General features: G+C 38.6%; 1 protein-coding gene across 1 annotated transcript; it reads right to left on the bottom strand.

Moving 5' to 3' along the window:
* Positions 1–1,762: 1,762 nt before the first annotated feature.
* On the bottom strand, positions 1,763–26,278 carry tlk1b (tousled-like kinase 1b). The gene is made up of 22 exons (XM_079628890.1): positions 25,913–26,278; positions 19,704–19,822; positions 17,487–17,558; positions 17,332–17,370; positions 16,763–16,838; positions 16,118–16,161; positions 15,801–15,890; positions 15,631–15,717; positions 13,840–13,932; positions 13,617–13,727; positions 13,391–13,527; positions 11,596–11,781; positions 11,294–11,360; positions 10,802–10,899; positions 10,233–10,314; positions 9,045–9,136; positions 8,875–8,964; positions 8,622–8,791; positions 6,497–6,632; positions 5,018–5,129; positions 4,813–4,920; positions 1,763–3,627 (listed from the first exon to the last, which is right to left on the bottom strand). Exons 1-22 carry the CDS (start codon positions 26,046–26,048, stop codon positions 3,463–3,465), a joined length of 2,310 nt encoding a protein of 769 aa, XP_079485016.1. The 5' UTR covers positions 26,049–26,278; the 3' UTR covers positions 1,763–3,462.

The raw sequence follows: 26,278 nt of genomic DNA, 5'->3' as shown, positions 1-26,278 counted from the left end.
TCAATTTTCTCCATCCCAGTAAAACCAATGCAATTTATTTTTGTTCTATAATATTTTTTCTATTTAATTTTGTATTTTGAGAGAATTTGATTGAATTTATTAATATTTATGCAATATTTATGGTCTATTTTTGGCATTGAAAAAAATACAAAAATTTAAAAAAAAATTTTTTTTTTTTTTTAATGCAGTATGTTAGTTTAATATAGAGTCTAGGCCTCCAAAAAAAAAATGGTTGAAGCAGATTAGCGCCATCTGGTGAGAGTATGGAGAGAAAGCGTAGAACCATGGTGTAACCACTAGATGGCATAAACAGCACTCTATGGAGAGGCATGTGACTTCCCCAGCTGTTTAATGGACACATTTACTTTTTTTTTTTTTTTTTTGTGGATTTGAATATATATTTAAACAATCTCAAAAACTATTTCTTATCAAGTTTTATATATATATTTTTTTAGAAATAGTGATTTAAAGTGTTAGTTTTTGCATTATGATTAGTCAAACCTAAACATTGTGTTAGAAAGCCTAGAAAAATTATCCTAGAGTGGAAATCACACAATCCACCTAATATGTCATCATGGCTTAGTGATATAATGATGTTTAATATAAATATAAATATATATTTTTTTAATATATATATAAAAAATATAAAAAATTATGAAAATTATTTTAAAATTATTTTTACAATTTTTAAAAAAAAAAAAATTTCTCTAGATGTTTTAGAGTGTCACCCCTTTAATGCTGTGTACTTAAAAAAAAATGTAAAAAAAATTTTTGGGTGAATTTTTGTGTTTTTGTCAATTTCCCATTCATTTCCTATGGGGGTCATTTTTGACCAAAGACCACAAGTGTGACTATTTTTTTCACGACCACTTAGCATGCTCGGATCATGACCTCAATTTTTTTTTGTATTCACATACCTAATGCCATAAAAGTCACCAAGTTTCGTAACATTCCGATGAAGCTGTGATTTTTAAAAATTCAAAACATATTTTTTGTAATCTGAATATATTGGTGTGTATGTGTATAAAAGTGTGTTTGTATGTGTGTGTGTGTGGGTGGGTGTGTCTGTTTTGCACTCTTGATGTTGTAGAGTTTCCCCCCTTTCCAGCGGTGTACTTTTTTTTAGGATTGTGTCCGTTTTGTAGATTGTACACACAAAAATGCGGAGAATTTTAGAATTTTTGTAAATTTCCCATTCATTTCCTATGGGTCGGTCATTTTTGACCGAAGACCACAAGTGTGACTATTTTTTTCACGACCACTTAGCATGCTCGGATCATGACCTCAATTTTTTTTTGTATTCACATACCTAATGCCATAAAAGTCACCAAGTTTCATAACATTCAGATGAAGCTGTGATTTTTAAAAATTCAAAACAGAAAATATTTCGGTCAGAACCGACCGAGGACCGTCTGAGGGATATATATATAAAATGTACGTACATATACACATACCGGTACATAAATACATTTAAATCAAGTCATGGACATTTCTTTAGTGAATTTTTCTTCTACACATTTCATTTGAATTGTTTTTCCATGCTGGAAAACCATTGTCAGTAATTACAAAATTCACGGTAAATTCACTGGTCAGTTGCGGACTGATCACTCAACTTGGCTGTGAAATATAGTCCAACTTTAGGTTCTGTCCAGCAGGGGCCCTGAAAGCAAACAAAGCCCTGATATCACAAGAAAATGTAATTTTTTTTTATAAAAAACATGTCCCCACAAACACCAAAGGAAAGAAAGCACATGCATCCAAATATTTTCAAAATGTTTATTTCTCTTTTGGCTACATTCTCTACAATCGCAGCAGCACTTTAGAGACAGATCACCAATATGTTGAGCTGAAAACTGCTTCTGGGGTTTGAAAGAGTATTTAGAGAGAGAGGAAACAACAAAAGCTGAGATTCTTCCCCTGAAAACAGACTCTGGAAGCTTTGACAGTTTGATCGCGGTCCGGTCCACGTCATTCGGAGATGCTGACCTGACTCAGGCTCCGGGGTCAGCGAGGGTTGCTAAGCAACATGACAGCACTGGGTCTGGGCATAAAGGGGTTAAACGATCAAGGGTGGGGTCCGGCCCACCTTCCGTCTGCTCAAACACACACATACGCTCAGACCCTCAGACTCACAACACGCCTCATTCACAACCACAATGGAGTTTGTTTTTCATGCCGTTTCCTGGTAAATCAAATTTATATTTGGTCGGATTCGGAGTAAATCATAGAACTAAAAGCAACATCAGGTATAGCAGCGAGGTGATGCTGCGTCAGACAACAAAATCAAGAAACAAACGGAGATAAACCTGCTCAGGGTTGGATTCATTAAATACGCAGGTGTGTTTTTGAGAGGTCTACTGAGACGACTCTCTTTACGGCGTCTCCTCCTACATGCAGGACGCCCAGGTGACACTGCTCTCATCACACGGATCTAACACACGTGCAGGTCATTTCACACCCCAAAATCCAAATAAATAAATATACGACTTAAAAGAATCCCGTTTCATCATTTTGACGACGTATAGCAATTAAATGTATGGAAAAGACATTGTATGCATACATCATTGTAGTATGAGATATACAGATTGTGACTCTATTTTGAGGAGTTTTAATGTTATAAAGAATATATAGATGTTTTTATAACAGTAAAACTCAATCAAAATACGGTCACAATAAATGTAAATCTGTGATGGTCGTGAAACAGCCTTCATTTCTTTAATGTCAGTTAAAATTAATTTTTCACGCTTGTTTTTGGGGTGAAACATGACCTGGACATTATTTGTATAGAGATTCATCCATCCACATTTTTTAAATATTGCGCCCATTTAAACATAAGCTGACAATGTTCATACATGTTGCTTTGAAGTGAAACAGACAGTATTTTGTAATACACAAACACACACACCTTGCAATCTGTGGCCTACACACATGTATGTTATGAACAGCCAACATATAACGCTGTGGCGTAAAACATCCGTTCTCAGGTGCACACACACACACACACACACACACACACACACAAATTCTTACAGACACCTTTGTGCCACATTAAAACACTCGTCCGTCTATTTCCAATCACACTACAATTAATTGCCTCTAAATTTCACACTTACACAAAACAAAACACCCTTTACTGAGGCGTAGCTCAGGGAGGATATCAACAAGAAGCTAACACGTTAGCGCAACCCTCCCAAATCTACTCCACAAAATGCCTCGGGTAAAAAAACAAAACAAATATCCATATTCAAATGGTTCTAGCTCTGACTGACATCTGGATCCACACAGGAAATGACATCAGTCATTCCTGCCCCAATATCAATGGCAGTCACTGTGGCCGTTGTGGGTGTGTCCTACAGCCTGTCAGCTGATACATAGCTCCTCCCCCTTCCTGTCCACCCCGAGGTGTTGAAGGGAGGGAAATCACCATCAGAACCATCAATCACGATCGATCAGCCAATGAGATCAGTAGGAGATTATTCCTGAAGAGGCGGGGCTAGCGGGCGTGGCCTGCAAGTTCCCCGACGAATTGGACCGTCGCATGTGAGGAAGGAGGTACGAGTCACTGCCCAGTTGGTGGACGTCAAAGCGGTCCTCCTTTCTGTAGGCCAGACAGCGGCGGATAAACGCCTGCGGAGGACAAGACACAACTCAGACTGTCGTTCACACACATGCGTTTCAGGGCTGCACGATTAATCGCAATTTACGTGTAATCGAACCGATTTGGCTTATCGCAATAATGAAATCGCAAAGTTGCGATTATTTGTTAAGCGCAGCTTGTCATTGACGTACGGCTCGGTAAACACTGCTCCATCTGAAGGCACTGCGAGTTTGAATCACTTATAACGTGCATTTGTAAAAGCAAACAGCTTTCCAAACATAAGAAGCATTTATGAACCTCTTTTCCAACAAAACACAACATTTAATAATCATATAATTCATAATGAGAGTTGAGCTCATCCTTCTGTGAGATGATGTGGCAGAATAAGGCAGTCGTGTGTTTATGGTCAAGTTTAATTAAAGCGTTTCAATCTTCTGTTTATTCAGCTACAGTGATTTCCTGAAATGACGTGCGTGTTATCTACTTATCCGACGGGGCATATTTGGCGTGTGTGTGTGTGTGTGTGACGCCCTCTGGTGTTCAGATGGAGCAGCATTTCTTACCGATCAGCCGTACTTCACTGACAAGCTGCGCATAAAATAATCGCAGCCTTTGCCAAATCGCGTGCAGTTATATTGCGATTAATTGACCCTTCTCAGGGAGCTTGATTGACAGGTGATCTGACCAATCATACTTCGCCATCCGCCATTTTGTCCGACAAAGCAGTCAGGAGAGTTAGTAGATTAAAGTTGGAGGATTTGAACTTGAGAAGCGGAGTGTACTGACGCCTTTCCGCGGTTAAAACAACATTCACTTCTGATGTTCATTCATGTTTATTTGATGCTATAAATTAACTAGAAGGAAGAGATGATCGGTTCACGAGCGGCTTTAACTGAGGCAACACAGCGATCTGTCAGACACATTAAAGAGCCACAAAACGGTATTTATTGTTTAAATTTCTTTAAAAAAAATGTCCAAATGTGAAAGGTGAGACTGTTTAATATCAAAAGTAACCTGGTCTGTCCTGTCTGTCAGTGTGTTGTCAGTGTTCTCTGCTCTGTGATGTATTTTTCACTGCGTGAGAACATGGTGTGTGTGTGTGAGAGAGCGGCGTAGCTTGTCGGACATATCGACAGTAACTAAGGGGGGCGGGTCTTCGCGAACGGTCAATTGTGCAGCCCTAATGCGTTTACATACAAACTCACAATACTGACCTTGGCCTCGTTGCTAGCCACGGGTTTGGCAGGAAACTGCACCTCAGTGGCTTTCAGGATGGTGTTCTCTTGAAGGATGTCTTGCTGGGACTGATTATGACCAAACGGCTACAGAACGACAAAAGATTCAATGCAGCTTCATCCTAAAATGCAGTTTCGATCAATAGCCGTGTCGTGTGGCTGCAGTTTCTAAACACTGACTTACCTTTCGTCCATACAGGCACTGGAAGAAGATGACGCCCACAGACCACACGTCTACTTTATTAGAGATCTTTGGAGGCTCTTTACCAACAACAAAACACTCTGGTGGCAAATACCTACAACGAAAAAACAAAACAAAAAACATTTGGTTTTGTTATACATTTAAATTGTTAGATTTAGGAACAGTTTATTGAACAAAGACAATAAAATGCATGTTTTATATATATTTGATATATATATATATTCAGATAGTGAGAATATGGCTCATAATAGTGGAGTTAAAAACAAGGGAACTCAAACTGAGCAAAAAAATACTATTTGCTGCAGATGCTGATATTTAATATGGCCAAAAAATAAGATTACATTCTGGTAGCTTGTAATGTAAATCAATGAGATATTAGTAAAAGTATAACAGACTACTAGCATAAAATAGATATACCGGTAAGCCTCTGTTTACAGCTGGTACTAAGATGTGTTTTGGTCGATCGGATCACAAGTAGATGACATTAAATACAGGTGTAAACGGCTTGTCCACTTTCAGACACTTGCTTTTAGTAAACGTTCATGTGGTCGAATGTGTTCAAAGCAACCGTCTACTCTCCATCTACTGAACTAATGAGTAACATTATGGGAAGAGGGCTAGCCAGACAGGATTTAAACTTGTCGACTGAAGAACCAAGTTTGATTTGAAGATGAAACGTATTTATGCTGCTCTCCGTGTGTTTTTCCATTGTCTCCGGTTACATTCATATGTAAATTGCCCGAGTTTCTTTCGTCCATTAGATTGAAAGGTCTGGAAAAAAAAAAAAACATACATTCACCCGCCCATAGACCATTCCCTTGAAGAAATCAGGACAGAAGTGTTTAAAAGGGGACAATAGAGACTGATTAAAACATCAGGTGTAAACGTGAACGTGTCTCCCTCGCCTACTTGTGATCCGATCCACCAAAACCAAAATCTTAAGGTTTTGGAGTATCTTAAGGAGAAAACCGGGCCTAAACATCAGCTGGCACTCTATGCTTAGTTTTATGATCAAAGCTCTGTAGTTTTAACTTTGGGGAGCAAAATGTATAACGCAATACAATGATGATTGACAGATGAACATTCCTCATAAGCCTGATGGATCATATTTGATGCATACATTTTAACATGATTTTCCTTAAAAAAAAAAAAAAAAAAGAGAAATGTAAGAATCTTAAGTCTCACTCTAAAATGGCAAAATAAAATAATATAAAGGTGGTCCATATAATTCTTGTGATGTCATATGAAAATTTCCAGGAAAACGATCTTCACTGGAAACCAACTGGTCTGTTCCTCACAAATATATGCCGCTATTTCATCCTTATTGGAGGTTTAGAGCCGATTCCTAAATGTTCTGTTCCACAATACAAAGATGTTTGGAATGACATAAGATTGAGTTTTTTGGGGGGGACATGAAGTAATATGCACTAGAAAGCGCTGTGTTTTTATTTGGACACTGACCAGTAGGTTCCGGCTCCCTGTGATGTCAGGTCCATCCCGTCCACTCCGTAGCTGTCGTCATCCATGATTTTAGACAGGCCAAAGTCCGTGATCTTTATCTCCCCACATGCTGTTCCATCCACCAACAGGATATTTCCTGAGCAACCCAAAAAAAAAACATACTTCCTATACAGCCTACATGACAAAAAACAATCAACCATCCTTAAAAGAAGCATTTTTTGCACCAATTCACACCATGAGCAGCGCTAGTCTCTGAGAAGAGTTCACGTGTGTGAATGAAAGAGGACATGGGCTGTGTCTGAAAGCTCAGGGAGCCGACTTGTTGCCTCGCTGCCCTATAGCGTTTGCGCACGAAGGGACCTCACGATACAGATTTCAGAGAGACTTCTGAGGCGGCGTAACGGTTTAATGATCTACAACAAAACAGAGAGAGCTTTGGTGATAACTACGCGAATATTTAAAGGAACACTACACTTTTTTTTGGAAATAGGCTCATTTTCCAACTCCCCTAGAGTTAAACAGTTGAGTTTTACCGTTTTCGAATCCATTCAGCCGATCTCCGGGTCTGGCGGTAGCACTTTTAGCATAGATCATTGAATCTGATTAGACCGTTAGCATCTCTCTCAAAAAAATGACCAAAGAGTTTCGAAATTTTTCCTTTTTAAAACTTGACTCTTCTGTAGTTACATCGTGTACTAAGACCGACAGAAAATGAAAAGTTGCGATTTTCTAGGCCAATATGACTAGGAACTATACTCTCATTCCTGCGTAATAATCAAGGAACTTGCTGAATAGATTCAAAAATAGTAAAACTCAACTGTTTAACTCTAGGGGAGTTGGAGTGTTCCTTTAAATACTAAAATAGTAATTTCTCACTAGAAATGGAGTGGGAAAAGATGGTCAAAAATTTACATTTTACACACAATCTGACCATCAACTGCAACTTTCATGCACCATCTTTATTTTTTTAGCTCAAGGGTCATGGAATGGAACGTGTGGAAATTGTGGGATATTAAAGGCAGGGAAGGATACATCTATAGATGCCTTCAAAAATCGATCAGATGAAGGGATCTCAGGATTTGACACGATTATTGGATTCGGACGTGCCTTGCTATCTTTGTAGCACCGTATGTAGCCTATTGAGGCAGCGTTTCTTAGCTTTCGGACACAGCCATGTTCTGTAGTAGAGCTATTTTTCAGTCAAATCTGTCAAAAATATGTTAGATTTGACCCCACTCCCGTTTTGTCCCGTTCCCGCCCGCAAAAGCCCGTAGGAAGAGGTCTAGGCAGATTTTTCAGTCCCGGTGCGGTTGGATTCTGTCTCGTTCTGGTGTCTATAGGCCATTTTTTCCACTTTCCAGACACAAATGATGCTTCAGATCTCCAGTGACAGACTTGTGTATGCTGTCATTATTAGATTATTAAAATGTGTCGTTTCTTTCTCCCGCTTCCCGTACACATACTAGGGTGTGTTCACACTTGCTCGTTTGGACCGGACCAAAAAATGTAAACACCTAACCTAAAGACACAGGGATATGTTCACAACCTGATTGGTTGGCTTGGTACATATATATTTCATGACAGAACTTACCGAACATCCAAAATAATGCTGTGTGCTGGGATAAATGCACTCGCTGTATGTGCGTAGCCTACATATGATGGTATTCTGACCAAATGTGTAAAGGAGTCAAAACAGCATCAGGAATCCCTCCGTCACACAAACCAAGATCTGCAGCGAGGAGACGCGGTTCTGATGCCTGTACTGAACAGTGATGAGCAACATCACCACTATGACGAGTAAAAACAAGTGTGCTTGAGCATTCTGTCCTTTATAGGGTCACATCTTGTGACAATGTCGCGTTTTTTGGTGCGTTTACATGTCTTTGGTCTGTGTTGTGCTCTGAAACTCGTCTTTTCATCAGTCTCAGTCCTCTTTGGCGCACCAGGATTCGGATAGCAGCGTTCACACTTATTCAAATGAACCTCACTAACAGAGCAATCGCACCAGGGTTCGTTTTAATCCAACCAAACATGCCAAGTGTGAACACACCCTCAGTATCTTTCCTCCCGCAATTCAAAACTTGTCCCGCACCACACAAAGGTAAATTGTGCGTGTTGCATTCACCCGGTTTCAGGTCGTAGTGGATGATGGGCGGTTTGATCTCATTGAGGTATCGGAGGGCGTTGACGATCTGCATGACGATGGAGCGAGCCTCTTTCTCAGACATCAGCTTGTGTTGCTTCAGATAGAAATCGAGATCATTCCCCTCGCAGAACTCGAGAACAGTGCAGAATCTACAACAGAAACACAATTATATAGTTGCAAAAAACTAGAGCAAGTAAAATGCACAAAAAAACACTATATGGAAAATGCTTACGTGTCAGTGTCCAGAGAAAAGTAGTCGTAAAGTTTGACTATTCTGGGATGGTCCAGTTGCTTGTGGATTCTGTATTCTCTACAGGCATGTCTGGAGTGGACGAAAACAAATGAGCGTAAAAAACTTGGGAGAGAGAGAAAGGAAAAAAGAAAAAAAGGTGGGCGACATACTTGTGGTAGTTCTCTTTCTTCTCTTCTCTCCAGTTCTTGTTGAGCTGGTGGATCTTCACAGCAGCATATCGTTGCTCAAACAGGTCAAATGCCTTCAACAGAAAACGGTTAATTAGGCAACAAGACACAATTTTTCACAACACATATAAAGTAAGGTTAATAATTATATGCTGTCTGTGAACATTTTCTAATGATTGGGTGTTTCATGCCACAGCTGTAACCATATGTGTTATATTACTATAAAACAGACTAAATATAATTTATTTGAAAATTGGTGTCTTTTATGATATTGCATTTGCCGTTTCGATTAAGCAATGCAAAACTGCGTGTAGTTTTAGAATGGTTGTTCAGGCTTATCAGTTTTTCTCTTTACAAATATATACATATATTTGGTATTGCTGAGAAAAATTCACAATAAAAATGTAATGCGTCTTTGCTAAATAAAAGCATTCATTTCTTTAAATAAATAAAAAACACCTACTGACCCCAAACTTTTGAACAGTAATATATTTATGTGTTGAACAGGACAGAACACAAACTGTATGAAAATGAGAGCGTGCATATAATAATATTTAAAAACTAAATACCTTATAAACTTCACTGAAACCTCCTGCTAATATAAATATCTGCATTTTTTTAACAAAATGATACAACTTACATACCCTGAAACAACTATGTAACAGTTCCATGATCTAATATTTGATAAAATCATGTCCTGTTCTACATATTTCTCAATGAAATATGTCAGATCACAGAAGTAAAATGTGTTGTGAAAACGGTTTGTTGACTTTAAATGAACACTAATAATTTTTGATGTTTCTAAAAGAAGTCTCTTTTGCTCACAAAGGCTACATTTATTTTTTACAAATAAATTAATAAAAGCAGTAATTATGTGTAATATTATTAACATTTTAAATAACTTTTCTATGTGAATATATAATAAAATGTAATTGTATTGTGGAAACCGTGATACCATGTTTTCAGGATTCTTTGATGAATAGAAAGCATTTATTTGAAACAGAATAAATTTGATGTCCTTGCTGAATAAAAGCATTAATTTCTTTAAATAAATAAAAAACACCTACCGACCCCAAACCTTTGAACAGTAATATATTTGTGTGTTGAACAGGAGAGAACACAAACTGCATGAAAGTGAATGCGTGCATCTAATAATAAAAAACGAAATACCTTATAAACTTCACTGAAACCTCCTCGTCCCAGCAAGTGTAACAGAAGATACCTTTCATTAAGGGTGGGATGGTCTTTAAACCTAAAAACACAGCAGGCATATATTTACAACTTAAAAGATATTCTAAGATTAAGAGTGTTATTTATTTTCAGAAGCACATTATGGGGCAAACAGCAGCAAAGAAAACAAAATGGCAATAAAATAGTAAAAAAACAGGGTGTGTTTTACAATTGCATTTTTGTTTTGTTATAATCATGTCTGCAATCCGTCTTTAAACTGCACATGAAAATGTTGACTTTTTAATTCAGCACAGAGTAGCACACTCTCAAAGTTGATCGCTGATTCTTGTGTACAGCCGATAGAAAAAACACATGCAATAACTGACAGCGGCACAGTGTGTCTCTGATTGATGCAGCGTTTCATTTACATGCATGTAGGCATTTGCATTTTATCTGCAAACTCTGCAGTGCTTCTCTGCTCTTTCCATCCCCAGATTTAAAATCTCTAAAAACAATATTTAAGATTTCCCTGAAATAATGATATGTAATAAGAAGTGGGCGGGACATACTGAGAACTGTCCTCATTGTTGATTCTTTTAAGTTCTCGAATGTGCAGATTCCTCACGCGCTCCAACCGTTCCAGCTCCGCCTGAATCTCTGCTTCCTCCTGAACACACACACGTTGGGTTTTCATGCGTTACAGAAACTTTCCATTGACACAATGATTTTTATACTGTACAAACTGTATATTATCTCCCCTTACACTAACCGTACCTCTAAACCTGCCCATCACACAAAACTTCCTGCATTTTACATACATTTCTGTATGATTTATAAGCGGTTTTCCTCATGGGGACCAAAAAACTTCCCCACAAGGACAAGGATTTCTGATATTGTCCACACACACACACACACACACACGTATGTGAAAGGACAAAAAGACAGCTTAAAACATCCTTTCTGCAAGACTGCTTTTGCTCTGATGCTCACGACCGTGTGTGTGTGTGTGTGTGTGTGTGTGTGTGTATGTGTGTGTATTATGTTTATATAGAGAGACTAACCTTTTTGAGATGACCCAGTCTCAGCTTGAAAATTTCTTCTTGCTCATGATACTCTGCCACAGTCAATCTGCACATTCAATACAGAAGCATTTCAATAATAGAACCATTTTGAAGACAATATTGCAGAAAACATTTTTTTTCCTTATCATCCTTTTCTGGTTCTATAAATCATCCATGCTTCTATAATGATCTTAAAATGATGAATTGTGTCCTAATTATCTCATTTTAATAACATTAGTAGTCAATGGGAAGTCTGCATTTCGAAGGCAAGAAATGTGTGTGTGTGTGTGTTAATATCTCACAGCGTGGGCAGGCTGGGTTTGAGGAAGGGGTCGTTGTCAGCTCCATTGACGGCTTTGGTCTTTCTCTGTTTGGACTCATTGGGGGTCGGGCTCTGGGAGGAGGGTGTGCTGGGAGGTTTGCGCTTTGCTAGAAGTTTCCGCTGCCTCTCAATCTCTTCTCTCTGCTGGTTTATCCACTCTTGCTGCCTGTTAAAACAGAAATAGAAAAATATTAAAACCCCCAATAAAACAGGCAAATGCAGGACAGAAAAGACTCGCCCTATTTTATCATTTACAATGGCAGATACTTTAATCCAAACTAAATGTACAATGCATTAACACCAATGTTTGAACAAAAATTCAATATTTAATTAATTCCTTAAGGTTAACCAATATCTCATCTGGATTCCATTTATAGAAATATTTACAGACTAAATATAATGTCAAATTCTGTAAATTAGGGTTAGGGCTGAGGTCAGTGCATTAACTTTATGCTTCATGTCACATCCCGTCTTTGTCACATCCCAGACCGTTGGCTGAACATCTGATGCAAAAAGCTCGGTTCACACAACCAATGACACGCATGACAAAGCAACATGATCCCATTCATTTCAATTGAGAGCTAGCCATTTCCGGCGACAGGATGTAGCTTGTAGATATGCAAGTAAGTTGAGATATGTTTAACTTTATGCAAATGAAGAGCGACTTTCGGAAGCGACAACCAATAGGAGTGAAGTCAGTGGAGTGCATGAGACCCGTCACTATATCCTGTAGTAGAAATAACAAGGTCACATGAGACACAGCCATCTTCTAACCGTATACATACTGGGAACTATATTCTCCGAAGGCGAAGCGCTGTTACTTGGACGGAGGGATTTGCTCGCAGTGCCTGAGAAGCCCCGTGGTGAGGAGACGAGAGTTCGCTCAGTGTTGAGCTAATCACTCCGTCCAAGTAGCAGTGCTTCGCCTTCTGTGAATACAGTTCCCAGTATGTATACGGTAAGAAGATGGCTGTGTCTCATGTGACCTTGTTATTTATACACGCTGTGACTATACAAATCACAACATGTAAATAGGAAAATGTTGCCGCTATTTTGTCACTTATTGGGAGCAGTATGCTAGCTGGAGACGTTTACCTCCAGTCTTTGTGCTAAGCTAAGCTAGCGGTGGGTGCGTCAGACAGAGTTATGGCACGCACGGAGATGAGAAGGGTATGTATGGACTTATCTAACTCTGGGGGATACGGGGAATAAGCCAAAGTCCCAAAAAGTCGGCGTGTTCCTTTAAAATTGTGGCCAGTGAAAATGCTGAGTGGCTAGTAACTTTGGAAAACCATTAGCCACAGTGGCTGGTGAGCATAAAAGGTCATATCAAGTCCTGCACCTCATGAAAAAAATATCTGGTTTAAAACTGTGAAAATAAGCGCTTTTCGGGATCTACTAAACGCTGGATTTTCAAAACTACGTGAGGTTCACGGCATAGACCCATTAAAAGACGTCCGAGAGTCAATGTCTGTTATTGTCGGGACATTGACTGTATTTTCACGCCCCTAAACACGATGCTGAACAAAACGAACTGTGATTGGCTGCTTTTCATGTCAGTCAGACGGCCTCTGAGTGGTCCTCGGCCAATGAAAGCTGCTATGGAGTCGAGTCCTTCTGCCGTCAGTCTGAAGGTCTGGTTACATTGTGAGACTACATTACGTCAAACTGAATAGCAGCACATTGGTGTCCAGGTCAAGTACTAAACGATGACGGTCCATTTCTGCACTGTCCGCCCCAGACAAAGCCACAGAGATTGAGTGTGCGACTCTTACTTGACCAGGTTCTGGAAGGCATATCCATCCGTCCACTGTTCTGAGTAGGACGCTCCGTGCCGGACTGTGGTGAAGTGTCCCAGACGCAGCCGGTCCTGCATGCTCTTTTCCCGGCAGGACTGCTTCTCTTGAGTGCTCTGGGAAGACGAGAACACACTCAAGAGTCACTCAACTACACCCCACACTTTAGAAATAAGCAGCTGTGAGCACATCAAACACAGCTCACCTTCTCAATGAGGAGTTTTTTACTCATCGTAGTGCATTTGTTCAGACGCTCCTTGAAACGTTCCAGCAGCTTCTGTTGCTCATCTATCTGTCTGCGGAGGTCACAGTTCGCCTGGGGAGAGAATATTAAAACCACTCAATTTCTAAACTCAAATGGCACTTTCTACATAAAAAGAAATCTCAAGGACAGGTGACACTCAGATGCTCGTCTGTTTGTTACGCACCCTGAGTAGATCATCTATTCTGCCCTCTTTCTTCTCAAGGTCAAGATTCTTATTGCTCTCAAGTGCAGCCAGTTTCAACAGTGTCAAATCCGTCTGAGAGCAGAGAAGGAAAGAGAAAGAGAAATAAACAATGCAAATAACAACAGAGATTGAGAGAGAATCCATGTCATCATGTGTTATCAAGTTGTGGATCATAAAGTGCAAGCGAGCTTGTTTAATAGCATCAGAACATGTAGTACACACACACACACACACACACACACACATAACTGCGTCAAAGTATATTTGCCAGCACATGCAGTGCACACACTTAACAGCATCAGCGTATGCAGTGCTTATGTGACAGTGTGCAGTGTACGCTAGGCAGTGTCAGAGCGTGCAATGAATATTTCTAACAGTGTCACAGTGTGCCTGTTAAACTGTCACTATTCTGTGCAAATTATGATGTAACCGTGTCAGTGTACAGTGTGCAGTTTCAGAGTGAGCTCATTTCACAGCATCCGAGCATGCAGTGCTTCTGTTAAACAGTGTCATGTTGACCTTGTTTATCAGTGCCAGCGCATGCATTGCACACATTTAACAGCACCAGTGTGTGCAGTGCTTATTTAACTGTCAGTGTGCAGTGTCAAGGTGTGCAATGAATATTTTTAACAGTGCCAGTGTGCCTGTTAAACTGTCACTGTACAGTGCAAGTTTTAATGTAACCGTATCAGTGTACAGTACAGTGTGTATTTTTAAGAGCATCAGTGTGAGTGAGCTTAGAGTGCCAGTGCATGCAGTGCACACGTGTGTGACAGAACCTTGAACTACTTAAGTGTCAGTGTGCAGTGCATATTTAAATGTCAGTGTGCAGTGCACCTTTCAGTGAGTAAGTTTGCAGTGCACGTTATATTGTTGTCCAGTGCAAGTTAAACAGTGACAGAAATATTCAGTGTGCATGTACAACAGTGTACATGTTGACCTTGTTTAACAGTGCTAGTGTATCCAGTGCATACATTTAACAGCAGAGTGTACGGTGCTTATTTAACAATGGCAGTGTGCAATGAATGTTTTGCAGTGTCACAGCGTGAAATGCAAGTTTAACAGTGTCTCAAAGTGCAACTGAGCGCAGTGCACACATAAGCAATGCACAACAGTAGCTACGTTTACATGGACACCTTTTGGTTCAATCGGAATGAAATCAATCCGATTGCTGAATCCGAACACGGTGTTTACATGAACGTGTTCAGGTTGATGTGCGCGTTTATATGTCACAAGCTTCAAATCAGAATTTATTTTTTGACATGCGCACACTGCACGAATATACTGCCGCTGTTCGCTCATAACTATTCTCCTCTATTGGTTCTTTATTTGTTTTAAACGGCAGACCTAATATTTATCCGTCTGTGGTCATGATTTGGAGACACTGAGCATATGAACCGTTACGCAGTAAAACCCCGCGCCCAAAACCAGTATCTGTGGATGAGAGTCTGAAACAAGGACTGGTGGGACGCTGTCCTGCTCCACTTCACAGACGCTGAGTGAAATGAGAATAATAGAATAACGGGACACTCATTTAGATGACATTTTATTCAACAGGAAGAACAGCTAGTTTAGGCCGTGTGTCCACCAAAGCGTTTTTTCACGGGGCTGGCGTGTTTTTTCAATTGTTTTCAATGGGAGCGTCACGTTTTTAAAACGGCATGAGCGTAACGAGGCGCAGCGCGTCTTTTTCAGGCTGAAGCACTGAGCGTTCGCCGTCTTTTCAGAAAATCAGAAAAAGCAGGGCATATTCAATAGTATATGTATTACCTGGACACTTCTGCTGGTAATCTGTTTTGAATTCATCATGTGATCTATGAAACACAGGCTGGTGGGTGAGGAGCTGTTCTGTCTGACCTGAAGAGTGCAAAACAGCGACATTAATAAAAAATAAGCATCACTGATTCCTTGCTGATGTTTAGATCCTCCTCACGACTTACAATAGCTCCAGGTGCAGAGTGGGAGTTCTGTGGCGAGCGCAGGACCGGAGGAAGACCCCTGACTGGACTTGATCCGTTTCCTCCTTGGAACTTCAGGAAGGAGATATGACATGTTTTTTAACAGCACCACACATCATACTAACAAGGATGTGGCGTCATCACAATGTTACCAATTTCACAACTCTACAAGTCAAAACATCTCCTAAAGCGAGCAGACACTACACGATGAAAAAGCAGCGGTACTCTGACTAAAAGCTCGCTGACATTTAATACACAGCTGACTAAACGCAGAGTCATCCACACAGAGCTTTACTCACATCAAAATAATCGCTGATCTTGGGCCCTCGGCCGGAAGACTTTCCTGAAAGGTAAAAAAAAAAAGTATGGTCAATGGATACTAGGGGTGTCACGATTCTCCAAATCCTCGATTCGATTAAATTTTCGATTCTAAGGTCACAGTTCGATTCGATTCTCGGTTTTTACTTTTTTTTAAAGCACAGGCTGCTATGCCATTTTTAGACCAAATTTAAATTTGACAAATTTTGACATTGGAAACTTAACCTGTTAAGGCCCAAGTTGTTTTTGTACATGCATTTTTTATTTCTCTTTGCTATTTGGGGTTATTGGAACCTAATTAGAATAAAAATTAAGTATTATATTTTGATATGATGTACTGTTAGAGAAAAATGATGTCCACATATGTGGATTCATGGTCCGAATTTCCATAAAACACAATAAAGTCACCTTTATGTAATAGAATGAAAAACTCTTTATTTCTGCTTTGAACACAGCAGTTTACTTACACTGCATTACTTCCATGCTAAAAATCAAATGTATTTTCCAACAAACATGAAGCATATGACTCTGATCTTGGATGTTTCCAAAATGTCCAAAATTGTCAAACAAACTATTATGTCTCGTTAAGAAATGCTTCATTCATAAGCACAGGAAGTCAACGTTACCTTGACTGCTCTCTGATTGGTTATCAACCTTCCTCTTTCTTCCCCTGGACGACTCGGAGTGCTTCTTCTCTGGAGTCTTGGGAAAACAGGAACAAGCATTACTATTTTATTCAAATCAATTCTTCCAAAATCAATACAAATCAATTTGAAATGCTTTGGGTAAGTTTCAACTAAAGCTGCATTCAGGCCTCAAATGAGTTGTAAAAGTTTAATCAAAGACGCTTCCAGACAGACATTCTGCATTACAAACCCATTTTACTTAATATATCCTGCTCTTTTCAATGTAATAAATGTGAATACGGATAGGTGCAGTCAAGCTTCAAAATGACATGCAAACAATCATAAAAGCAATTCATAAGAGTTGTACACTTAGAAAACAAAGAATAACGTTGCATTGTAGGAGGAAGGAACTCAAACATAAGTTATTACTGAAAATCTTCTCTCCACTTCAGCTTTCAAATTATGGCACGTCAACTTTAACATCCAAGATATTATACACATAACTGTACATATATATATATAAATAAATAAATAAAAACACACCACAAAGTGAAATTCGTCACACTTACTGAATAGGCAGGCGATCCTCCTTTCTTTATGTCAGAGTTCTTTATGGGAATGAAAAAAGTACTTTTTAAACACATGAACTGTTGAATCCGATCTGTTCAATCAATATAAAGCTATAAATGTCAAATCTTTGAGTATACATGTCTATAAAGTTCACCTCGGACTCCTTGTCACTAGATGACCCCAGGCTGCCGAAGCTGTGACTAGAACATTCGTTATTGTTCAAACCCTAAAAAAAGAAGAAGATCAAAACAATATAAAGCAGGTTTAGTCCCGCTCATGACAGAGAGCTCAAAATCTTTCAACATATTCACACTGATTTTTCACTGGTGTAACAAAATTAAAGGGGTCTTTTTATGCTTTTTTACATGTTCCACTTTCTTTAGGTTGTAATGTTGTTGTTTGAGCATAAAAAACTCTGAAGGGAGTTATTCTCTATATAAGTGCGCACTGTTTCTGAACTCCTGAAACGCCTCCATTGTAGCCTTGAATTTTCTTACAGAAACGAACACGTCACAATATTCTTCATTTAAATAATTCCTGCCCAAGGCATATGCAGGTGAGGCCTGAGTTGCGTTAGTAGTGTGTTGAAACTGGCGGTTATGGGGGCGTAACATTTCCCAAAACATGCTTGAAGAGGTTGACCAATCACAACACACTTATCCAGCCGACTAGGGGTGTCACGATTCTCAAAATCCTCGATTCGATTCAATTTTCGATTCTAAGGTCACGGTTCGATTCTCAATTTTTAAAACACAGGTTGCTATGCCATTTTTAGACTAGACTTTTATGCATTATATCTGACCTTTGTTCGCAATATACCACACTACATTGTCAAATTTAAAACATTTATTAAGAACATAATGTAACAATAACTTATATCTTCAGTCAGTTGGAAACTTAGGCAAAATAACCTGCCATCCCTTTTCTCTTTTGTAACTGCAGTCTTCTTCATAGAAGATGACATTCAAGTTCACAACAAAACAAACAAACAAACAAACAGTTGTTGGTTTAACAGGTAAATCTATGCGTTGCGCAGCGCCACGTCTTTAAAATTCGAACACATTATTCTCTATGTGTACACACACACCGGCCGCGCCACAGAGCGCCATTTACATAGTTTTATATTAAATTTACACTTATTGGTCTCAAATCATCGTTATGACTTCACCCTGTGCTGCAATATACATTTAGTTTTACATTAATTTACAGAAATCAGCTGGTTGAATGAAAATTGCTGATGTTATCGGATTTTCAGGTGATATTCTCAATTCATTCAGTTAACGGACGCTCTGAGATAAAGTGAATTCAGACTGCAGACTAAGCAACGTATTTAATTGTACAGTAGCCTACAATCATAATATAGTACAGACATGATCTTAATTCCATAATGTCCTTAAACATAACAATATTGCAGGCCATAAACTGAGAAAGTGCGCGTCCGGTGTGTGTGATACCTCGAGTTGTCATAGACGCGGCGCTTCTCGTCCGGTGTGCGACCCCCTTTAGAGGAGGTTGACTTGCGTGTTTTTTTCCGCTTGACAAGCCGACCGAACATGACATGGGGGCGTGGCAGCATCGACGATTCCATTTTTTTATTCGAAGTTCGAGATTGTGACTTAATTTTGGTCGATTTCGATTTAATATCTAAATCGTGACACCCTCACAGCTGACCAATCAGAGCACGCTGGACTTCTCAGGAGGGGCTTCATAGAGACAGGAACTAAACTAAGCGTTACTGACAGACTGGGAGGAGAGATACTCGCTACGACAATGTCGAATATGTGAAAATTAGTTTTTTTTTTAACATTCAAGCATGAAAACCTATTCTAGTAGAGCCCAAAAACTAAATTAAGACTTTAGTTTCTTGCAAGTATGTGAGTGTTACGAAATATGGTTTTAATAGAGTCTTTGATTTAAACTACAACAGCTAAAACTGTGTTAGACTTGATACGTTCAGTTCACTTCACAGTGAATCGATTCAATCTTTGTATTCAATGATTCAGAATAAAGTCCATGGATTGGATGTTTAAATCCTTTACCAAAAAAAACAAAAGGACTATGTTATTACTATCTATTGATGAATTGATGCACATAAAATGAGCAGATTCTTATTGGTGTTTGTTTAGTGAAAATTTTTAACTAAATTAGTGTGGGAAACATTTCAAATAGCTTTATACTTTTTTTAATACATTAAACATTGTTTAATTAGTCGAATGATGCTTGAATGATTCAGATTAAAGAAAACAAAAATAACCCATTTTGCTTATTTTAGAGAAAGTATCAACATATCTAATGAAATGAATTAAATATAAATAATAACTTATAATTACATGATGATGCACATGTGTGTGTTTGCATGCGTGTGCATTACTTTAGGTCCCCCGCTCGCGCTCCCCGTGCTTCCTCCGGTGTTTCCACTAACTGCCCCGATGAAACGTGCCTCCAAGAGCTCCTGCCGACGTGGATCCAGGGAATGCAGCTCATCCATTCCTACAAACACAGACAAACATGTCACGCTCGACACATTCACACACAGGCTTCAGGTTCGGGAGGGGTGTGATCATGGTGACGCATCCTCCTGGAATCTTACGAGACCATCGAGTCATTGTTTTCTGATCCTATGCCACCCTAAAAGAGCCAAAAGATCATACTTATTACTGGTTTAAAAGGCACACCAAGAACTTAGGTTGTGTTCTTGTACACTTGTAGTTCTGTTCACAAAAAAAGAAAAAAAATGTAGTTCTGATCCGCTTAGCGTTCACATTGGCATTTTAAAGGGTAACTCTCGCAACGTTAGGCACATTCATACAGCATTCAAATGAAAGTGTGCGCACATCAGCTATCAGATTAAAGGGTAACTCTCGCCAAAATTTAACCTATAGGCTCTTTTTGTTAAAGGATTTTCACCTCAAAATGAAAATGTCCTAATAATTTACTCACCCCAATGCCATCCATGTCTTTCTTTCCTCAGTGGAAGAGAAATTAATTAATATTATTATAAATTTAAAGTTTTTTGAGGGAAAACAATTCTGGATTTGAAATGTTGAAAGGTCACGCTCGATGTCGCCGGAAGTACCAATTGTAGTTAAAAAGTATATACATTTTTTTTTTTTTTAAATGACCTATCGTTTCGCTAGATAAGACAGCTGTGATCGTGCACAGCCCGTTGAAGCACTTCAAAGACCTTTGAAACTGCATTGATTTGGACTTTAAAACGTTGGTTGCCATTAAAGTCCATTTTTCAAGAAAAATCCAGAAATATTTTCCTCAAAAAACTTAATTTCTCTTCCACTGAGGAAAGAAAGACATGGATATCTTGGATGGCATTGGGGTGAGTAAATTATTAGGAAATTTCATTTTGAGGTGAACTAATCCTTTAATCTACCCGAAGCAAATTTTCGTTTAAAAGCTTCATTAGAATGGAAACGCCTCTTTTAAGTTTGACCATATTTTCGTTTTCGGTCAAATTTTTGACTGACAAAATACCGGCTGACACAGCTACAGTGAGTTGCTCAAAATCTTGTCTTTTTAGTAAACTTTGTGTGCACAAACAATGTTCTCAATGCTCAAGTTCATGTGTAGAGCCCCTGGTGATACTTCCAGCACAGTTTCATGTTGTGTCGAGCCTTCTTAGTGTTTTAAAATTAGTGATTTTTGATGCTATCATATACGTGCCCCATGCACTCCCATTCAAAAGGCATTTTGAGCTAAAACGAATATACGGTCAAACGCCGAGACGCAGCCGACAACAATTCTTTGACGCCGGCTTGGTGTGTCCCGACCTCAAGACGTCCACCATCCTTCAGATCTGACTATGCTCAAGCTTCTTAAAACCAAAGAAAAATGTATCTATTCTTTTAGCCCTTTTCATTTTTCAGGGCAAACTTCAGCACAGCTTCTTCCTGCAGGAGTCAGAGTGACAAACAGGAAGTACAATGAGAGGTTTCCTGCTCATTATCAGCTGATGCCACTGACAGTTTAGCTCCATTCATCTATTTTAGTCTCAGAAAATAATGATGTCAATCTACAGAGAAAAACTAAATGAAATGCAAGTAAATACAATGAGTATTTTTCACATGCCACTGTGACCTCAATATTACACATTCAATTTGATGACTTGACACTACAGATCAAAAGTTTGGGGTCAGGAAGATAAAAAAAAAAAAAAAAAAGTATTAATTAATTTATTCAGCAAAAGACTTAATAAAAAAAAAAGATTTACATTTCAATTAATGCTGTTCTTTTGAACTTTCTATGCATCAAAAATCCTGAAAAACATTAATCACAGTTTCCGAATTTTTTTTATTAAGCAGCACAACTGTTTTCAACATTGATAATATTCAGAAATATTTCTTGATCATTAAATCATCATATTAGAATTATTTCTGAAGGATCATGAGACACTGAAGACTGGAGTAATGATGCTGAAGATATAGCTTTACCATCACAGGAATTAAAGACAATACATTCATACCTTATTTTTCTTTATTTTTGACTAAATAATTGTAACTTTAGTAAGTATAAAATAATGTTCTTCTAACATTCTATAATCTAAAATTCTAAATTCTATACCTGTATTTTCACTGAATATTAATTTAAATTTGGGTCTGTTCCTCACACACAGCTCTTGTATGACTTCATAAGACCCATCATTGTGCATTAGTTAGTTATACATGGGGTTTTTGTGCCATTTTTGAAGCTTAACACAGTTTACATGAATTATTGCTGAATTTGGGGGTCATTGTTTTAAGATTTTCAATAATTTGCAATGGTGTTCTACAGAAAAATGAAAGCATACAGGTTTGGAACAACATGAGAGTGTGAATAAATAATGAAAGAATAAATTTTTTTGGGTGAATTAACCATTCCTTTAGTTTAACATGTTTGACATGATCTGGCAGCAGAAGCCCAATGACAGAATTCATCATTGATGCCGCAGCCGAACGGCCCCGTTTCTTCAGCACATGAGAATACAGTATCAGCAGCCGATAGGACCAATATGAATCATCATTATAAAACCTGTCTAAAAGAATCATGGTCTTCAAACCTCATTACAGTGACTAGACGAAACAGCCCAGGTTCACTTGTGTTCTCCAGACATAATCACCTGCGCACTGGAAGCGTACGACGACACCACTGCCATGATAAGATTCGTGCCAGAAAGAGCTGCAAGCCAAAGAGATCCCAAGATGGTGGATGGGTGGAAAATTATGAAGGTCAACAGGGCAGGAAGAGCACAGCTGCCCAGATAAAGGACATAATGACAAATCAAAATACTAGGAATGAGAATACACAAACCTAAGGCCACGTCTGGTTTGACAAATAACCCAAGTACCGCTTGGCTACATACGAAAGACACATGATCCAAACATGCAGAACGTGGAGTGGAAAAATGAGTACAAGCAAATGACCAGGAAACAAACAAACCACATCCGAGTTTGATGCACAGGTGATTGAATACAGAGCCATCAAGATATCATACCATAACATAATAATAACCCACCTTCTTATGGATGATTAGGTTACGTTTGTTAACATGAACTATCAATGAGAAATATTTCCAAAGCATTTATTAAACTTTCATTTTAATTCCAACAGTCTCTGTCTCACTGTCTGTGCTAATATTATATTTAATGGACCTGAGCTGACATGAACTAACAATGAATGAAGTGTTGTATTTTTATAACCTAACTTTAACAAAGGTTGTATTATATTTCCTGTGGCAGTGACATGGTATGATCTTGCACATTTTTGACAGCTACTTTTATATCTGATGTTGATTTGATTTTAATAGGTAACAACAGCCAATTGTTTAAAGTGAGAATTTATTTAGCTCAAAAATTTATTCCTGGGGCAAATCTTAATTCCACTTAATTTCTATTAGTATCAGACACTTCAATATAAACTACTGCTTAAAAGTTTGGGCGCTGTGTGTGTGTGTGTGTGTGTGTGTGTGTGTGTGTGTGTGTGTGTGTGTGTGTGTGTGTGTGTGTGTGTGTGTGTGTGTAAAATCTCATATGCTCACCACGGCTGCATTAAATTAATCAAAAATACAGTAAAACTGTAATATTGTGAAATATTATTACAGTTTAGAATATCTGTCTTCTGTTGTAATATATTGTAAAATATAATTTTTTCCTGTGATCAAAGCTGAATATTCAGCATCATTTCTCCAGACTTCAGTGTCACATGATCCTTCAGAAATCATTATAATATGATGATTTTCAGCTCAAGAGACATTTTTTTATTATCAATGTTGAAAACAGTTGTGCTGCTCCATTTTTTTTTTTCAACCAGTGATGCATTTTTTCAGAATTCTTTGATCGATAAAAAAAAGTTACATTTTTTGTAACATCATTATACATATATCCATAAAACATAGTACGTACTACATCCTTAACCATTGTACTTTTTGGTTTGACAAGCAGGTAAAATATTACATGCTTTCAAATCATTTAAAAAATAAATAAAGGCAGAGCATACATTACATGGCTGAGAACTTATTCTTGGACATGAGAATCTGAGTAATGCATTTACACACATATGATATTACACTCATCAGTGCACATATGCATGTGTTTACAGCACATATTAACACAGACCAGCCTTAGTCACTGGTGCACTTGATAAACATCACAGGAAGCATCCGGTGAAACACTTACAGGTTCATTAATTTCTTCAAAAACTAAATTAAATCAAATGTGTATCAGATGGTCTTTTGCTTAGAGGATCAAAGTTATCCAGATAATTTCAGGGAAAACCCTACAAGTCAAGCTGCAATAACACACAACTACAATGACCATAAAGAGCCAACAGCTTTCCAGCACAAGCATTGCATGAATTAGATCAATAAATAGGCTGATAATCATAATCATACAAATTCATGTTTATCAGATGTGTCCAAAATCGTACCTACCTAGAAAGCATTTCTGAGCCATTGCATTGCACACAAAACACTCACACATAAAGAACACTAACTAAAGTGTATCGTGTACTAGATGCGTCTCAAAACCTAGTCTGTTGCCAGTAGACAGCATTTTGGGCCACTACATGCCATGCTAAGTGCTAGATAAATACATCAATACTTTCACCCAGAAAAGCACAAAATCATGTTTATAATAAAATCAAGGAAGGTCTCTATGTGCATTGTTGACTTCATTCTCAAACATTTAAAATCAACTTGTGTTAATATTGAACTGCCTATAATATGTGTTATTGCATCCAGGCAATCATACACACTTAAGCACAAAAACATCAACTCATAATGTATCATATACTGGCTGTGTCTCAAAGGTTAGTAAACAGCAGCTTGTGCCATTGCATTGCATGCATGCATAAGTGACAAATGCATACAGTGAGTCAACCTTAAAAATGTCAGCTAATGTTTGTCAGGTACTGGCTGTGTCAGTACCAACCTAGACGGCATTTATGAGCCATTGCATGACATGCATGGAGCAACTCATGTTTATCAGATACTGACAGCATCCTAAAAGCCAGCGAGTTTCTATCTACCTACCTAACATTTTTGGGGATGTTGCATTCCATGCATGCATGCACTAGTACATTCTCATGTTTATCAGGTTCAGACTGTCATTTGCGAGCCATTGCATGACATGCACTAAGTGTTAGATTATTAAATCAATACCATAAAAACACAAAATCATGTTTATTGTTGTAATGAAATCAAGCAAGTTCTCTATGTGCACTGTTGACTTCATTCTCACACATTAAACATCAACTTGTGTTGATATTGAACCACCAACGTATTTTAGAGTAATTTCTAGCATAAGAGTTAGAAACAAAAAATACACTTAAGCATAAAAACATCAACTTATATAATGTATCATTTACTGGCTGTCTCAAAAGCTAGTAAACAGACAGCATTTGTGCCATTGCATTGAATGCATGCACAAGTGACAAATGCATACTGTCAACCTTAAAAATGTCAGCTAATGTTTGTCAGGTACTGGCTGTGTCTTCCAACCTAGACAGCATTTTTGGGCCGTTGCATTCCATGCATTGGTGATAAACATTCTTAAGTTCATCAGGTACAGACTGTGTCTCATTTGTGAGCCATTGCATGATATAGCCTACATAAAAGATAAACATACACTCTGAATCTCAAAAACATCAACTCATTTTAACCTAAAAATCTAGCGAGCTGCCTACCTAGACACAAAGACAGCATTTTGTGGGCATCATAAAAACAACACAAAAATAAGCACCTATGATGCCCAAAAATGTAGTCTGAGAAGACGTCTCGCTAGGTTGAGACACAACCAGTGACTGAGTCCCCTAATATGTGACCATGGGCATCCTCACGTCAAATGAACCGTGTAATCAACACACAAAGCGACAGGATTCCATCGCAAACGGTTTAAAACACACCAGCTCATCTCTAGGACTCGATGCTAGTTATAAAAACACAGAGAGACACAGTCAGCAGACGAGAGATCAGCGGCCTCCGACACGACCGCTTCGATTAAAGGCCAGATTTACTCAAAATCACACGTCAATCTAGCACAATCCCGACCGATTTCACATGAACAGACTTTAAATTGATATTCACGCCGGGTTTACCTTCTTTATGCCTCCTCGGAGCGCAGATATCGAGCGGAGAAACTGAGCCCGGGGTCGGAGATCCAGTCGAGAACTGAGAGCAAGATGGCGCTCCGTCCAAACTTCCACTGCTGTTGCTGTTACTTTGGACACTCATGAAGACACTTTCCCCCGCGAAGAGCGCATCGCACACATGATCTCCGTCAAATCACACCTGTGTGTGTCTAATGCATCATGCACGAACACTGATAATCAATGCAAGGCTGCTCATGTTTTCAGCTCCGCACTGCGCACTGAGAACCTCACTAACTCACTCTTAGTGTGTGTGTGTGTGTGTAGCTGATGCGTGACGCCAGTTGCAAAGGTTACACACACACACATCAGTGC

The sequence above is a fragment of the Phoxinus phoxinus genome (assembly GCF_949152265.1).
Source record: "Phoxinus phoxinus genome assembly, chromosome: 11".
Lineage (NCBI taxonomy): Eukaryota > Metazoa > Chordata > Actinopteri > Cypriniformes > Leuciscidae > Phoxinus > Phoxinus phoxinus.
Note: the sequence above shows the minus strand (reverse complement) of the source record. Positions and strands in the feature narration are given on the sequence as shown.